Raw genomic sequence first — 17,334 nt, 5'->3', positions numbered from 1 at the left:
TAAGGAATATGCGCCACGACAGGCAGAATGGTTTTAAAACTTCAGCACGTCCGACGTGATTAGACATTCCCTGCACCCACTTGGTCTACCCACCACTTCTGGAGCACAGTGGATCTATTAATACTCTCCTTTCTATCATTGGAAAGTTGTAACAAACTCCGCCCTGCGGTGCCAGCTTCCCCATAGCGATCCCCGAGGCTACCTGAATTTTACATGGGCATTTTTCAGTCCCGATCTTGTTTATTCTGCCGGGTAAGTTGTGTGGCCGGGTGTAACAGTTTCGAAATAAAACAAAATTATATCGAATCACTAGCGGGACCCAGTTTTTGTTTAGCTTAACCACATGTACGTCCGTGGGAAAACAGGCCTTCAATTGTATTTACGAGTTCAGTGTGGGCTAGAGTCCACTGGAAATCACGCCATTAGAAACGGGACTGGGGGAGTGCGGGTGGGTAAAAGAGGGTCGTGGTTTAGAAACCGTCTCGAACTGTGACTATTGCAAAGGAAAACGTCCTTTACATTTTGTGCATTACTGATTAACACACCTGTAACCGGTTTTTATTGATTACCGCGCTATATAAAACCAGATTTGTCAAACCCGTTGAACATGCGTCCCGTATTAATCAGCTGAATACTCAAATATTATAAATGGCCTTCTGTGCCAGTGCATTTTAGAAGACAATGCCCGCTTTTCCAAACTGTAAATCCAGTTATCCCAAATCAAATAGCGTGAATTTGTGGGGCGGATAGGATTGTAGTGCAAACTGTTGGAATTTTACACTTTGAACTCTTCGTGTGTGGAAATTTCCCACTGGTGGGTCTGTATTATATAAAATATCTTTCAATAGTGTGACTGTTTCCATTCTGTATTTGCCCCCTCAGCCTCTGTGGAGAAACATTATTAACTGTAGTGGGACAAAGTGATTCTGGTATATGGTGCATATCGGATCTAATGTACTGTAGCCCCCAGGAGTAGAGTAAAGTCTGACGGATTTCTGCAGAGCAATGCATTCCGCTGTCATTTCAAGGAGTGCCATGGCCATGAACAGAACCAGGGTGTGGCAAAGGGTGCTTTCAACAGTGCCACAGCAGGAATACCACAACTACAGCACCTCAGCAGTGGGGAGGAAGAGCCAGGCTTTCAGCTATGTGGTGGTGGGAGCCGGCTCGGCGGGGTGCGTGCTGGCGAACAGGCTCTCTGAAAGCCAGGCCGACTCGGTGCTCCTTTTGGAGGCCGGCCCAAGCGATTTGTTCCTGAACAGCACGCGCTTGTCCTGGAAGATCCACATGCCCGCGGCTCTGATGTATAACCTCTGCGACGATCGGTATAACTGGTTCTATCACACCGCGCCCCAGTCGCGCATGAACAACCGGGTGATGTACTGGCCGAGGGGCCGAGTCTGGGGGGGCTCCTCGTCCCTGAACGCCATGGTGTACATCCGGGGCCACGCGGAAGATTACAATCACTGGCACCGGGAGGGGGCCACGGGCTGGGACTACGAGCACTGCCTTCCTTATTTCAAGAAGGCCCAGGCCCACGAGCTTGGGGGCAACCAGTACAGAGGAGCTCATGGACCACTGCACGTCTCTCGGGGCAGAACAAACCACCCACTGCACCACGCTTTCATAGAGGCAGGCCTGCAGGCTGGCTACCCCTTCACAGATGACATGAATGGCTATCAACAAGAGGGATTTGGCTGGATGGACATGACGATCCACAGAGGTATTTCGTTTTTTGGTTGTAGGGTCAGGGAGATCGGAGATTTCTGTGGCCATGTGATCAGGTGCCTAATCATCTAACCTCTGCGTGCCTCTGTTCCAAGCCAAAAGGCAGTCCCGTTGCGAATGAAAAGTAAACAAGCACGCTGTTTTTGTTTGGAATTATTCTGAGCGGTTCTGAACTGAGTAAAAAGTGCACTTACTGAGACCATTCCATGCCCAGGTCAAAGATGGAGCACTGCTAGTGCCTACTTGCGCCCAGCCTTGGCACGACCGAACCTAAAGGCTGAGGTCAGGTGCCTGACCACCCAGGTGCTGTTCGAGGGGACAAAGGCTGTAGGAGTGGAATATATACAGAGGGGAGAGAAGAAGAGGGTAAGACCATTTCCTGTACACTTTTTGCAGCGCCCATGTGTTCGACAAATGATGTAATGAGCCATTTGCCTCATTGTGTTTGTGAAATGCATTCCTCACAGCTGCTGTCTTGCCACTGATCACACCCATTAAGGATTCTGTTTCATTCCTCAGAAGCAATTACTGTTGCAGTTCCTGCACATGTCCCGACAGATATCTGCTGTGGATGCCAAACACTGACTGCCAAACTATTTTATCTTGTAAAATGATATCACTTGTATGAAGTGTACCTTTGGTTTAAGATAATATAGTGGCCAGATAAAGGGGGGTGGTTTGTAAAATTCAGTTGCTGAATTTAGAGACTGCGTCTGGATTTTTAAATCACAATGCCAGTGGTCATCTTGAAAGCTGTGGCATCTCTAAGCAACTGCGTTAAATGAGGATTGTGTCCTGATTCATCTCCCTTCTTCGGAAGTTCTTTTAGGTCATGACGTAATGTCTGTGTCAGTGCTGTAATTTATTTAATCTACATATAGTACAGTGTAATAATTTATCACCTCTGTTAACACAACATAGAACACTTTAAGACATAATCTACTCTAAATCTTGTAATTATTTCTTGTATATTCACGTTGGCGACAAATTTTTAGTTGTCAAGATGACCACATTTCAATCAATGTTAGACTAATGTTAGTTTGTCTTACATTACATATTTCCATGTACAGATTTAACACGCTTTGTGAATACATTTGCAGAAGTGCATTCAGATATACCGTGTAGTACGACATATGGCATATTTTAAAAACATTCATATCAGAATATTATTCATCCTTTTCAAGTTGCTGCAGGAGTACATAAAGATAAATAAGTTCCAGGTTGAGGTCTGTGATACAGGTGTCCACTAACTGGATTCTTAACGTACATTCAGAACATGCATGGTCACTTGCTTTATTAAGCGCCTTTGGGGAACCTTGTTGTTAAAGGCGCTATATAAAAATAAACTGAATTGAATGAATTAACTCAATTCAATTGAAATTTTCATTAATTCTTTAGTCCCTCTCCATGGTTGGCACAGGGCATTATTTGAGCAAGTGGTGATTGCCAAACTGCATAAAACTGTTTGATCTTTTTCCTGTACGTACATGTGTATTTGGCGGTAGACCAAGACAGACTTTGGCAGTCTTTATGCTTTGTCTTCTGGTTCAGGCCTATGCAGACAAGGAAGTTATTCTGTGCGGAGGGGCTATCAATTCTCCTCAGCTGCTCATGCTCTCTGGAATTGGAAATGCAGATGACCTAAACAAACTGGGCATTCCTGTGGTGGTCCATCTTCCAGGTTACAATTCTTCTTGTCCTCCTACTTCTCCTTCTCCCCTTCCGGGGGTTTTTAAGTTTGACAGTTGATCCATTTTCTCCTGGCAGCAGTTGTCTCGTTGTCCAATCCGCATGGTGTTACTGCTGGAGCCTTGGCTTCACTCAGCAAGAGTGTTTGTGATCTGTGTGGGAAGCCTGGACATCTTTTCTGTATTTCAAAATTGTATCAATTGTATCAACATTTTCCCTTAGGGGTTGGAAATAATCTTCAAGATCACCTTGACCTTTACGTGCAGCAGGAGTGCACTCAACCCATAACTCTCTATAAGGCACAGAAGCCAGTCCACATGGTGAAGATTGGTCTGGAATGGCTGTTGAAATTCACAGGTACTGTTGTTGGCCAGCTTAACTGAAATTATGTCGGACATCCAAATACTTTTTGATTTTTCTTTTCCTTAACGGTGTTTTCCCCTGTCCTGTGGTCGTTAAAATCATAAGTATCAAAATTCTTAACCTTGATATGCATGATCGACAGCTTGATGTTCTCCAACAGCCTATATAGTTTCATAAATATAACATTCATCGGATATTTTCTTTGTTTTGAGGAGGAGGGTTGAAGCTACAGTCGTATGTATTTTCATCTAAGCATTACAGATGAGTATCTGCTGCTTCAATGGAATATTTTTCTGCTGAATCCATTCTGCCTCTTTCCTAGCTGCTGAGAAAACCTGTTAATTGCATCTCCCTAGGGTACGGTGCTACTGCCCACTTAGAGAGTGGGGGCTTCATCAGAAGTCGTCCAGGTGTGACCCACCCAGACATTCAGTTTCACTTCCTGCCATCACAAGTCATAGATCATGGAAGGATAAGCTCCAAAATAGAAGCCTATCAAGTGAGTACACTTACAGAGGTCTGCATCTGAGAGTGGAGAGAAAGGGTCATTTTCACAGTGCTGCTGCTGTGCATTACAAGAAAGCCACTGACAACATGCAAGTGTTGTTTTAACATTCGGTAAAGAATGAGTAAAGAAAAGAAGCAACATCTCGTCTAGATCCTACAAGTGTGCGGAACTCTACTGACAGCGTGCAAAACAATGCCGCCTTGGAGAAATTAGAAAAAAATGATTATTTTTTCTTTTCTAATAATTTTACCTCACTGAAAGGTTAGATTTCTTTCATATTTTCAGTGTAAGATCAAGCTGATAAACAACAAAGACATTTTTTCATAGCCCCAAAGGTGCCAATAACTCTGGAGGGCACTGTATTCTTTCACTGGGGTCATCTCTTTCACAAATACTGCACAAATACTTTTCACAGTGGTACTGTCAATATTCCAAATTCACCCATCAGCTCCTCATTTTACTAAAGGGATGTGTTCCTCAGTACTAACAATCCAGTACAGATCCAGTTTGTTAAGTGAATAATTAAATAAATTAACTTTAAATAAAGGCAATGGTAAGAGATTTGATTTGATCTGACACACAGTTAAAAACGTGGATGTATACGGTTTGATAATTGCAGTTTTATGCTGACATTTAACTTCTTTTTACCATAAAAATGTTTAGAATAATCACAGACTAACCTTTTACGTTGTGATTAATTTCAGTTTAAAAAATGTGTATATATCATTTACAGTTCATCACTGGAAAGAGGTGTATACTTTTGAAAGGCAGTGTATGTAAAAAAATATTGCATTCCTTTCTTTCACATTGAAAGTATAACAGTTCTCTAACCTACCATGTGAACTTGTAGTGATAAGTTGTCTTGCGACAACACGAGGTGTTCTTTCGAAATATAAATACCAAATAAACCCATTCAAATATTTCTTTGTAAATATTTCTAAACCAGGAAACACCTGTTGATTTCATAATAGGCCTGTGCTAAACTTAGACTTCCAAGTTATCTTGAAAATAAGCTGGAAATATTTGAGCAGAACAATACAGTGAATTCATTTTTCCTGGAACTACATTTGGTAAGTAAAATCAGATGTCTTCCTGAGCATAAATTACAATGAAGATGATATTTATCTTGCCCCACCTCTGAAAGCGCATACCAGATGTCCCTAAGACAATAGTCACCTGTGAAACTAAATGCCAAATAAGGTTTATCTTTTATAGGGGCCCTGCAGTCCCATTTTCTCAGACCAGTTATTAAATCTCGATAACAAAATAAATTAAATGTACAAATTTACACATTTGGAATTAAGCACAAAATCATGAACTTTGCGAATGTACTGTATGGTTGCCATTTTGCTGCAAATCCCTCGTCTGGTCACGGTCGAGACCCAGAGTTCGCACAAATTGTGGTTTAAAATCGTCCTTTCCTGCTCACTAGTCACTGTGATGACTAATGCAATGTATGAGTGATTAAGTACAGGATGTGCTTTAGTTGACATTTAATCGCAGAAATGCTCCAACGCGATCTGCAGGCCAAGTTAATAAGCAAGTTGCACTGTATTTGTTCGCAAAAGCGTCTTGAAGCCGAGAGCAATATTACTATTAAAAGAGCTGTACTCACAAGCCTGCTTGTTTACAGTGTAACAGGGTCACTTCACCTCACCAGAAGTTTGCTTGCCTCATTCTGAATCACAGGCATTGATGACAATATGGCACTGTGCATACCTGGAAATGTTAGCTATTTTGTAGAGCTTTTACTGTACATTTTACTTTCATTGCGGTTCAAAATGCACTTATCAATGCCGATTCTTTCTAACCCTAAAATATGAAAATGGCCTTGCAGTTCCTCTTTAATAGCTTTGAAGTGTGTCGAATAAACCTTATTTTTTTGCCCATACCAGGGTAGTATTGTATAATGTGGAACTTTAAACACTTTGTTCATGTTCATCGGTAAGATCTGTGAATTCAAGCACACGGTTTCTGTCGAAGTCTTCCTGCAGGATAACAGTATCACTATAACTGCAGGTTCACGTTGGACCAATGAGAAGCACCAGCAGAGGCTGGATAAAACTCAAGAGTGCCAATCCCCAGGATCACCCTATCATTGAGCCAAACTACTTGTCCACAGGTATAGTCTTATGATGATCATTATTATTCTCTTTTCTGGACACTCGACCCCATGATTCGTAAAGGCCATGGGGAAATTTCGCCAGGACACTGAGACAACACTACTAGTCTTTTCAAGAAACAGACTGGAATTTTTAACGCGTGTGTGTGTGCACTATTATTATTTTTCAACTGAACGATGGCACAACAAATGCAGTTTACAATTCTTATTTGATATAAAAGTATATAACCATCCGATAAAAGCATATAAGACTACAAGAACAGAAATACTTAAAACAAATGTGTGGAATTTTCAGCGCTATCTTGTAAACCCATTATAGTTCACGGGCGTGGAGCGGGGGAAAGGTTTTGATTTGGGCGTATTCATTGCCTCGCACAGATGTTGACGTGATGGAGTTCAGGCAGTGCGTTAAGCTCTCCAGGGAGCTTTTCGCCCAGAAGGCCTTCGACGAGTTCCGCGGCCGCGAGCTGCAGCCGGGGAACCACGTCCAGTCGGACGAGGAGATCGACGCCTTCGTGAGGGAGAAAGCCGACAGCGCCTACCACCCCTCCTGCACCTGCAAGATGGGGCGGCCCTCGGACCCCATGGCTGTGGTGGACCCCGAGGCCCGGGTGATAGGGGTGGAGAAGCTCCGGGTGGTGGACGCCTCCATCATGCCGAGCATGGTCAGCGGGAACCTCAACGCTCCCACCATCATGATCGCCGAAAAAGCAGCCGACGGCATCCTGGGGCGCCCCCCCCTCAGGGAGGGAGACGTCCCGGTATACAAACCCCCCACTCTCGAATCCCAGAGGTAAACACGCCTCTGCAAAAGATTAACCATCAGACCTGCCGATTTTTTAATGATCACTTTATGAGCCCCCTGCCTTGTGCCCATCGCTCCCATGCGACACTGTATGGATAATAATTAATAATAATAATTGCTGACACTTATATAGCACTTTTCTGGACACTCCACTCAAAGCGCTTTACAGGTAATGGGGACTCCCCTCTACCACCACCACCAATGTGCAGCATCCACCTGGATGATGCGACGGCAGCCATAGTGCGCCAGAACGCTCCCCACACACCAGCTCTCAGTGGGGAGGAGAGCAGAGGAATGAAGCCAGTTCATAGACGATAAAGCGGTTAGAAAATGGATGGATGGATTTTATCAACCACATTTGTCATTTGGTTCCTTGGAAGGTATTGGCTCAGAACACAAAAAATTGATATTGGATCACGCACTGTGTATGTAGTTAAATTCTATAGATCACCTAACCTAAGCAACTGTAGGTCCAAGGATTTCTTTAATGAATTGTTTACTAGCACTAAACTGGAAAGCATTTGTTTAAAGATTCAGACGTACTGTTAACTGTAATAATTTTATGGATTTGATATGGGTCTTAAGGTTAGAAATAAATAAAGACTAACTGCAGCATTATAATTCTTTAAATGAACGATTGCACAACCAAGGGTTGAACAATTCTTAACTAGATTTAAACTAACCATTATCTTAAAAGTATATAACAACAAGAACACAGATTCTTTAACAAATGTGTGTTGAACTTCCAACACGATCTTGTAAACAGACAAATATGTTTATATTTGTGCTACTAGTTGTTAGGATCTTCTCTTTTGTTCTACATAAAAATTACCTCACTTAAGCCAGGTTTTATTTGCCTTTGTCCTTAGCAATCACGTTTGCCCTGTCCTTTAAAATTTTTGTCCTTAACATTTGTACTAATACATATTATTCTGCCCTGATCAGTACTTGTATCAATACATGACGCAATCTGATATACTGTAAGTATTCACCATGTTGAACTTTGATTGTTCATAGTAGTTTATTCAGTAGTCATTAGAAAATAAAATTATTTCAGTGTTGATTTGTAAGCTTGATCCAGGACATAAGTAAAAGAAAAGAAATACAAAAAAATGATTCTGATTGATACAAAACCTAGATACAGAAGGTAACTATGTAAGCTGCTACTGTGAGAAATTATGTTTACTGAATAAAACCTTTAAAGAGATTGTATCAGGAATTTTTCATGTAGAATACATTACCACATATCTTTTAAGTTTGCCTTACATTTCTGTACATAATTTACATTTGTTTCCATATATTTAAATACATCATTAATAAAAAAACAACTGTGATCAAAAATGATTAAATTGTTTGTAAACTGTTATACATTACTTTTCAAGATTTTTGTTGTTTTATTTTTAAACCGCAAACTGGTTTTATTACAGAAATAAAGACCAGTGCACCTTGGATTTATTTCTTACTCCCAGCATCAAAAGGTGACATGTAAATTACAAATATAGATCTCACTATACTGAACATACAGTCACAGGAAAATACAAATTAGCTCACCTTGTTACACAAAAGTTTGAAAGTCATATAAAAGAATGAATGAGAAACAAGTGTACTACACATTTACTTGTGCAAAGACAGACAGCTATGTGCTAATATTTAAATACCATTGGTATAGATTAAAACCAATTCATTTTTTCTTGTTTTCATTTTTTTTTCAGGAATCCCTGAGGTTAAAGTAACTTGGACTAGTCTTTAGTTAATTTACAGAAGTGTTTAAAAATAATGCATATTATATCAAGAAACTGCTACGTACAATGTGCCTGGGTTTGAAAAGGTCCTTCCAAGATAAAAAGTGCAGCCTCAGAGATTTTCAGAAAAAAAAGACCAGAACACATTTTTTGAAGAACAATTCAAAGAGCCCTTTCTGTATGCACATCCATTTATGACTCTACATTTTTAACACTACAATGTTTGGTTAACTGAAAGCACAGTATACTCTAATGTACAAGAAATCAAATCTTCTTTTCTTTTAATACATGGAAACATCTCTTTCAAAATAGGATGTGTCATTTTAAAATGACAATGAAAGGTATTGATTTTTTTTCTTTTTGATTTCAAATTACACTGGGATGCACAGTAGGAAAACTATAGCTAAAATACCTTACGAGTGAGAAATGCCACATTTAAAAATAACCTGTTAAAACACTGATATGTTTTCCCCCACCTCTTGTAGAGGTATATTAGAACATTGTAACATGGAAAGAGTGTGGGTAATATTGCTTTACCACTCTTTACTTCATCTTACAGGGTTTGAAAGATCTGATGTGAAAAACAGCAAACTAGTATAGAAAGTGTCTCTTTGTGTGCTGTCTCTTGCAAATCTTCACAATATTAAATCTTGGATAAAGTAAATCTCAAATAACTTGTACAATAAAGTTATTGGAGGTTTGTGTATAATAGGGAACTGTAAAGAGCACATTGTCTCCAGGAAAAAAGGAAGAAATTAAAGCTTTCAACCAAATTCAGAATTTTTACTTTGTGAACTTTGAAAAAAAAGAAGTGTTCCCTTCAAGATCTTTTTAGAAAAAAAAGATTAAAATTAACAAAAATAAAACTCGCTTTGGTTGCTATTAACAATTTATACAAAAGGTTGACTTGCAAGATGTTACACTGAATTGCATTTAAATGAGTACAGTATATACAGATAACTATAAGTGAACCTTAACTGTACATTTTAAAGATTAAATCTGTTTTTGAAAAATCAACATTTTTAAGGTATTTCAATCAAACATTTCAAACCCTATAAACTGTGTTACACTTTAATCAAGCAGCATTATTAATGCACGAAGCATTTTAAGAGTTAAACCAACCAAGATATGCAAAAAGAGCATATACTTTATTTTCAACAAACCTGTACTGTGAATACAAAGTAGCCAAAGTAAAAGAGACATAACCCCATGACCACCTCTCACCTTTTGTTTGATTTTTACCAGTGAGAACTGCACACGTTTGAGGTGAGACTGCTCAAGAATATTATTTTAGCATTTTAATGAAGCAACTGTGCTTCTACCAGACAACACTGTGGCTTCTGCATACCTTGTGCAAATTTCAATATTCACATTGACTTCAAACTTATTCGTAAAACTTCTGTTTTTGCAAATAAGTTAAGAGGATACATCTGATCAAAAAAGGCAAATATACTATATATATTTATATATTACTCTATGTTCCTAATAAAATAACATCAATCTATTTTATAAGAACAAGAATTAGGAACCATATTGCTGCTTTGTTTGTCAAATACGGTACATAATTACAAAATATAGAACATCTCTTTACAAAGTATTTTTTATATTACAATTCATGTACAGTATTATCTACTATGAAATATTAAAGAAGCTATTCTAAGATTCAAAGTTAACCTGGCTGCAGTGCATTGTCTTGAATGCCTTAACTGTCTTCAGTGTATGTTGCCTTATAGTGACAGCCATGTAAAACAGACTATCTCTAGTTTGATAATACAATAAGTAAAAGTGATATTTACGTGTCAACTGGTGCTATTTAGAGGTGGAAAACTAATGTCAGTGCTTCGAAAGAAGAAACTGAGAACTAGATTCAAGATTGAGTTAAAATTCACCTTATACTCCTCCGGAGGATATGTTTGTTTTGCAGTGGAAACTTATTTGCTTGATATGCTGATGCAGTATAAAGTAACTGAGGTAATGACACTATCTGGTATCTGATTGTCATCACCGGTTATACCCTATCCTGCTGGGAGTGCACGTACTTTAACTGTTACCAATGCAATTGCATTGCTCCAGTAGGAAAGCTGTTCCCTAGGTTGTTGTGCCCAGGCTTGACTTAAAGGGTATGGACAAGGTTGCATTGATCCTTAGGGAGGAAACAGGTTCCTGCTTGGCAAAACAGAGTTTGCTTCTCGGTGCAGGTCTTAGCCTTTTGGTGTTTTTTTACGATGTCTGTTCTTCCCACTCTCAGGCTGACCACCTGTGTGCAAAGCTCTCTCTGGCTTCAAACAGCTGTCACATTCCCTGCTCTCAGACCTGTCACTGCCCGTTGATCCAGCTAGTGCCTTAAATATTCCGTTTCACGAAAAAAGGCACTTCTTTTGTTAACAACCCAATAAATGCATTTTTGTTGCCGTTGCTGTTTTCTTTTAGCCAATGCTATAAAGTCGTAATGCATATCATTTCATCTGCTAAATCCTCCTCGTATTTCCCAGAGTCTGGTTCTTCGTCACTGTAGCCAGTGGCAAAGTCTTGGAGCTCGTAATCTCTTCTGCTTAAAATGGGGAACATCTCTCCATTGGCTCCATTCACACTGCCATTGAGAAGATTGCTAGCAGCGCTTTCCATTTCGTCTATAGTCATGTCACAAGCGTCTGCAATCTCGTGCTTTGTTGCAGAGACAAACTTTGGGTCTTTCGCATACCTTCCCAGTCCTTCCGATATTAATACCTGAAAGAGGGAGTCGTGGTTTACTCTCAAGCTCTTTTTTTCCACAATTAATAATGCATAATGTTTCCATCAGTTCCGCAATATTTAAGCAAGGCGGACAGATTTACATTTCAGTTGTTTTATGATATGAATCGTTTGGAATTTTCCATGCAAAAGTTGGCGTTATTTCACTTACCGCCTCAACCAAGCTGGTCGCACTCCCTCTCTTTTCATGATACTTGTGTCGGAACTCAGCAGGGACTTTTAAGTTTGCTGGTGTGTATATCCTGTGTGAGTAATCGGGGTCGTCGGTGTACCAGGAGCTCCTGTGCACTGATGAATGACTGCTGCTGATATTGTCTCTAGCATTGGGCCTGTCCACACGGATCAGGGGCGTGTAATAGGGGGAGCGGTCCTTGCTGGTGGGCGTGGCGGGGGGCGTGGCCCAGGAGCGCGTGGAACGTGTTGGCGAGAGCCTCTGAGCCCTGTTGGAGTCCAGACCTGCCACAGCCATCACCTATGTACCAGTGAAGATATAACACAAAGCACAGCATCACCAAACACGATGCTTCAAAGGCATTTTGAGACCCGTACAGTGACCCCTATTCCAAAACTTTGTAATGCACTATATTAAGAATGCACCACCTCTCTTTCATTTTGCTTTAAGCCAGCTCTGATGAAGAGCCACAGGAGAACAGGTTTGCCTTCTTACACACAGAAACATCTCTACCTGGTGCTGCATCAGATGGAGTGGGAGTGCTGTGCGCTGGTGGAACGCAGGGGACAGTGGGATATCATCCTGACTGCTTTGTCTTCGCAGACACTCAAAATTGAATGAAGGTCTTCGATTCGCTGATTGTTTAAAAAAAGAAAACGAAGATGGTTTTTTTTGCTATGTTTTCATTCCGGTTAGACAATCCTAAGCTCTTAAATGTCTCTAGCATGTATACGTCGTAAACACTGTACTCAGTCTCAACACATTATCAGTACACACAACTTATTGATTGCCACCTTTGTTTGTCATGTAGATAACTATATATATTGTATGGAAACTCTTGGCTTTGCACTTTCAGACAAACCTACATTTTCACATTTGTAATGAGCCTGTGAGAGACTACAGTATCTATATTACAGCAAGTAAGAGTAAGATTTGAAAGGAAACAACGGCACAATAAAAACTTTTACTTGAAAACCCATCCAAACCCATCCAAAAATCTCTAAAGAGTTTTCGGGATGTTGGAAAACCCTACTGTTCACTGAAAAAACAGAGTGCCTCAGACACACAAATATCTTTTTATGCTAAAATCTTCATGAAAGGAAAACTCTTGCGTTCCTGAATACCTTAAACTGTAATTCAGATATTATAACAAAAATATAACAATAATGAAAAAGCAGCTTCATTACAATGCATTATATATTCATCCTGGAAGAGAAACTTTGTTCTGGAGAGAGGCAATCCTTACAGTTTTACGGATAATCTAAAACCTCTGTTATGGTTAAAAAACAAAAACAAAAAACTTGTTAGAGCTCAGTAACAGAAAGTCTTACGAAATGAAGATCACAAGAATCTAAGAATCAGATTTGTGCACATTTATATATGAATATGAAAGAACAGGAAGAACACCACTCTGCACAGAAGGAGATGAGGAGGTCTAGAACAATCTACACTGACCATGCTGTTGAAACAAATACCCCAGCCTCTTTCGAGAAAACATGGAATGATCAATTATCAGCCTTTTCACTTCTAATTTCCATCAGTTGACACAGCAGGCCCGGTGCTGGCACTGAAACCGGAAATCTCCACTCACCTTGGGGTGTAGGAGGAAGCAGACGCCTCTTTGGAGACCTACGAGACTCATGATAGATTGGTTGTTCATCATCGTCATAGTAACCATAGGGGTGATGGTAGCCTTTAGGTGTTTCATAGTCAAGGTCACTGGTATAATATCTATCATAATATTCATTGTAAGACTTCCTGGATGGAATGAAGATGCAGAGAGGATAAACTTTTTAAACACTGTATGTTTACAAATGTTTAGCTTTACATTTTGTAGTTCTGTAAAACACACACATATATATATATACAAATTATCTACAGTCTACAAAGAGGTACACCTCTGCAGGTAAGTCTAAAATCCCCCAAAATAAGGGATACGCTCAACTGCATAATTAAGACAAACACCCTGTACATACACTTGCTAGTAGGTACAAATCCAAGCCAAAAGTTCTGGTGAGAAAGAAACTCATTGTGCCCTGTGGTTATAACAATTGGGGATGGGCACCCATTGCATTACCTGTCTCCAGAAAGCATGCTGTCATCTTCATAAAATTCCTCTCCGCTGTAGTACTCCCCGGAGTAACGATCCTCCTCATAGTAATCGCTCCCTGAGGGATCTTCTCTCCGGATTGTAGGGAAAGGCCCCTCTCCAGAGTCTGATCTGCATGTACAAGGTGTCAGGTGAAATCTGCACTTATGCTTGGGTAAAAGGGCTACCCACCTGTCAATAGGCAGGCAAAATCAAGCCTCTTACTGTTAGCTGACTCAGGCAGATCTAAATAACTGTAATATGCTTAATATTAAAAGGTAAAGAACAAATCATTAGTCTGACTGTCCTCTGCAACTCTTCTGGGTAACAGGAGTTCATGATCTTTTTTTAGTACAGTAACTGTAAGCACTAATTTATTAAAGAAATAAAACATGCATTCAAGAAGTCCATCTGAATGGAGAGTAGGGTCTATACACTTTACAAAGCTTAGGACACTGGTTAGGGATACAATCCTTTCATGTCAATTCTTCAAAAGAATGTCATAGGAATAAGAACAATATAAAGAAACATTAGTTTGACCAGAAAAAGGAACACGTAGGATTTGCCTATCTACCTACCAGGGAGGATGCAATGAAGAAGTCCCAACCACTAGCTATTCCACTAAATTAAAAAAATCTATGGATACAGTATGTTCTACAGTGGACATACCTAATATAGGTTTCATAGTAGCGGGTCCTATCCCAGAAGGCAAAGAAATGGTTGAGAGAAAGTATTTTGGTTAGGTAATCAAGGAAGGAAGATGAAAAAAAGGTACAATGCAACATATATATTATACAGTATATGAAAAATATACAGTATTCTTATATATGCTTTTTCATTTGGAAAGGGTTACATGCATGTATGTTAGAGCAAGATGCCTGGACAGCAGTCATAGAGTGAAGTGGATTATACCTTAATCATGCAAGGCAGGACTGAGAGACATTTCTTTAATGTGGCCACAGAAACCATTTAAAATATAGCTGATCAATGCATGTCTCACTTAGGTAAAAGCCGGGTTAAATACTGTGAGAAGATGATTAACATTTTCATTAAAAATTAAATACAAGAAAGAATTGATGTTATCCATGTATTTGCTAATCGGTTAGCTCATGACTGAGCATTATGAAGTATTACAATAATACAAGGAAATATGTTGTAGCTGCCTCATTATAAAACAAGCAGGGGGTAATACTTCAGCACTTTCATTGGAAGAAAAAGCTATGAAGTCTACAGTATGTACTCAACTCTAAATAACCTTCACAGGAAATTAAAAATTCTTCTGGATTTACACTCAAGGCAGAGTGGTGGCTCTGTGGCTCAGGATCTGCGCCTGTGGCTGGAAGGTTGCTGGTTCGTTTTCCACAACCAGCAGAGGAATCTTACTAAGTTTGGCCCCTGAGCAAGGCCCTTAACCCCAACTGCTCCAGGGGTGCTGTATAAATGGCTGACCCTGGGCTCTGACCCCAAGCTTCTCTCCCTGTCTGTGTGTCTCATGGAGAGCAAGCTGGGGTATGCGAAAAGACAAATTCCTAATACAAGAAATTGTATATGGCCAATGAAGTGATCTTATCTTATCTAAAAGAACAATTATTTCCGCTATCAGTGCCAGGAAAGAAATTCCCTTCATGTATGGAGGCTTGTTATAATAGTCAAATTGGTAATGAAAAGATGAGTGAACAACCATGACCAAAAAAACACCCTTCTTTAAAAACCCGTCAATCAATGGAGCCCTTTCTGTTCCTTCTGTAACAAGGTTAAAACAATCAAGCACTATAAACCACAGCCTTACATTTTATACGAGTATGTGGTACTTCTTGATTGTGGTCTGGATTCCATGGGCACAAAATTGACAGAACACTGCAGGGATAGGGTAGGGCAGAGACCGGTGGAGAAAACAGTCCCCACCTTCCAAGTGCAGCCAGGAAAAGACATGATCAGGATGGAAAAGCATGTCTCTGAGGATGGGTGTGTGTAACAGTACCCCAGTCATCTAAATGCATCCAGCATTTGTGAGCAGGGATTAACAACAGCAGGCAATATCTAATTGAGGTGTGCAGTGGGGGAAAATGCTATGTCTTTTTAAGTGGGGTTTCCTAGTGTTTTCTTGCAATTCTTAAAGCAACATAACGAGCAGACAGATTTCCATGAAACTTTTTCCCATTTCTTACCTTTTGACGCTTGGTTTCCTGTGCTTCTCATACACATCTGCCTTGAAGTAAGAAGCATGGGCAGGGTATCCATTAGCAGAGGCATGATCGTAGTACCGGTGCCCAGAGTGCTTTCCGTTAGGCATGGTGGACACATTGGCATTGTTGAGATTGGCATTGGTGGACTTTGGTGACTTCGAGAACGAGTTGTGGTTGCGATGGTTGTGGGGCAGGGAGTTTCCAGTTCTGCTATATTTGCTGTGGTCCGCTGGTGGGCGGTTTGCAGGGGTCTGGATCTGCAGGGGGCGCTGTGTGGCGTTAGTCTGCTGAACCGAGCTTCTACTTTCACCGTTGACGTGATTCACATGATTGCCAAAGAGGCCACCGTTCCTCTGCAAACAAATGTGCAAGTGAATATGCTGACAAATACAAACTCCTAAGTCTTAGTGCGCACATTTATACAGGTTCTGTTTGTCCCACAAATGAGTGACAAAAAGATTTTTTTTTTATTCAATATTGTTTATTTTTCCCTGTTGTTCAATTTGTCACCACTAAATCAGTGATCAGTGTTTACAAAATGCCTTCTCCCACTATTAAAATTTAAATATATTTCCAACATATCTGATTAGATGTTTATTAATGCAATGATTTACTGATATATATGTAGAATGTATCTGACTTTATGAACGCTGAAAATTTTCATGAAGTGAATGTGAAATTCTGGTGTTCACGAAGAATCGGTTGCTGAGCCCTGCAAGCCAAACTGAGAGACGTAACGTGATGTTACAATTTTGCAGCCATGTCCCTGAGTGACCCACCTCATCAAATGTCTCACTCAAACTTTCATGTACAGACGCAAACAGTGCAAATAAAATGAAACTAGAAGGGACACAATGTCCCAGCGATCACCAGAGAGAACTCCACTGTCCTATCTTTCCAATTCAGCCTAAATGCTGAGACATAACAAATATATTGATTTTGTAAGTTGAATACATTAAATTCTCTTTGGAAAAGAAAATATGCTGTAAATATTGTCCATGGTCCAATGTACTGTATAGTATGATTTTAAAATGAGACATGCAATAAGGTCAAATGAAATGATGAATTATGCACGCATGCTTGATCAAATTGAACTGCAACTTAAGCACTTGGTATTAGTGGATATGATTAAAACTATAATGGTACAGGCAATGAAACTTAATTCCAATGCAGTCTGTA

The 17,334-nt window shown here is 40.0% G+C and overlaps 2 protein-coding genes across 18 annotated transcripts in view; one reads left to right on the top strand and one right to left on the bottom strand.

The window, feature by feature from the left end:
* Nucleotides 1-120: 120 nt before the first annotated feature.
* Nucleotides 121-9,737, top strand: chdh (choline dehydrogenase). 2 transcript variants are annotated; one of them, XM_088636967.1, is made up of 9 exons: nucleotides 121-252; nucleotides 883-1,723; nucleotides 1,943-2,094; nucleotides 3,280-3,409; nucleotides 3,640-3,774; nucleotides 4,137-4,279; nucleotides 6,308-6,410; nucleotides 6,789-7,203; nucleotides 8,928-9,737. In XM_088636967.1, the coding sequence occupies exons 2-9, from the start codon at nucleotides 1,006-1,008 to the stop codon at nucleotides 8,935-8,937; spliced, it is 1,806 nt and encodes a 601-aa protein (XP_088493093.1). In that variant the 5' UTR covers nucleotides 121-252; nucleotides 883-1,005; the 3' UTR covers nucleotides 8,938-9,737. The 2 variants fall into 2 exon arrangements, with proteins under 2 accessions (XP_088493093.1, XP_088493094.1); XM_088636968.1 differs by lacking the exon at nucleotides 8,928-9,737 and having other exon boundaries at nucleotides 6,789-8,422.
* Nucleotides 8,218-17,334, bottom strand: part of LOC148662139 (voltage-dependent L-type calcium channel subunit alpha-1D-like) — a 118,873-nt gene continuing 109,756 nt past the window's right edge. For 14 of the 16 annotated variants that reach the window (XM_088636958.1, XM_088636963.1, XM_088636948.1 and 11 more), the window contains 7 exons: nucleotides 16,138-16,508; nucleotides 14,639-14,665; nucleotides 13,958-14,101; nucleotides 13,472-13,638; nucleotides 12,394-12,515; nucleotides 11,860-12,180; nucleotides 8,218-11,684 (listed from right to left, as the gene is read on the bottom strand). In XM_088636958.1, the coding sequence (XP_088493084.1) occupies nucleotides 11,394-11,684; nucleotides 11,860-12,180; nucleotides 12,394-12,515; nucleotides 13,472-13,638; nucleotides 13,958-14,101; nucleotides 14,639-14,665; nucleotides 16,138-16,508 (1,443 nt within the window). In that variant the 3' untranslated portion in view covers nucleotides 8,218-11,393. The remainder of the gene's footprint in view (nucleotides 11,685-11,859; nucleotides 12,181-12,393; nucleotides 12,516-13,471; nucleotides 13,639-13,957; nucleotides 14,102-14,638; nucleotides 14,666-16,137; nucleotides 16,509-17,334) is intronic. The other 2 variants (XM_088636950.1, XM_088636960.1) reach the window with 1 other exon arrangement.

The sequence above is a fragment of the Lepisosteus platostomus genome, chromosome 6 (genome assembly GCF_059453375.1).
Source record: "Lepisosteus platostomus isolate fLepPlt1 chromosome 6, fLepPlt1.hap1, whole genome shotgun sequence".
NCBI classification, from domain to species: domain Eukaryota; kingdom Metazoa; phylum Chordata; class Actinopteri; order Semionotiformes; family Lepisosteidae; genus Lepisosteus; species Lepisosteus platostomus.
This window is presented reverse-complemented; position numbering and strand designations above follow the sequence as displayed.

Coding starts and splice junctions, on each gene's coding strand:
- chdh (XM_088636967.1), top strand. CDS start 1,006: ATGCATTCCGCTGTCATTTCAAGGAGTGCCATGGCCATGAACAGAACC. Junction 1,724..1,942: donor GGACATGACGATCCACAGAG/GTATTTCGTTTT, acceptor TTCCATGCCCAG/GTCAAAGATGGAGCACTGCT. Junction 2,095..3,279: donor AGAGGGGAGAGAAGAAGAGG/GTAAGACCATTT, acceptor CTTCTGGTTCAG/GCCTATGCAGACAAGGAAGT.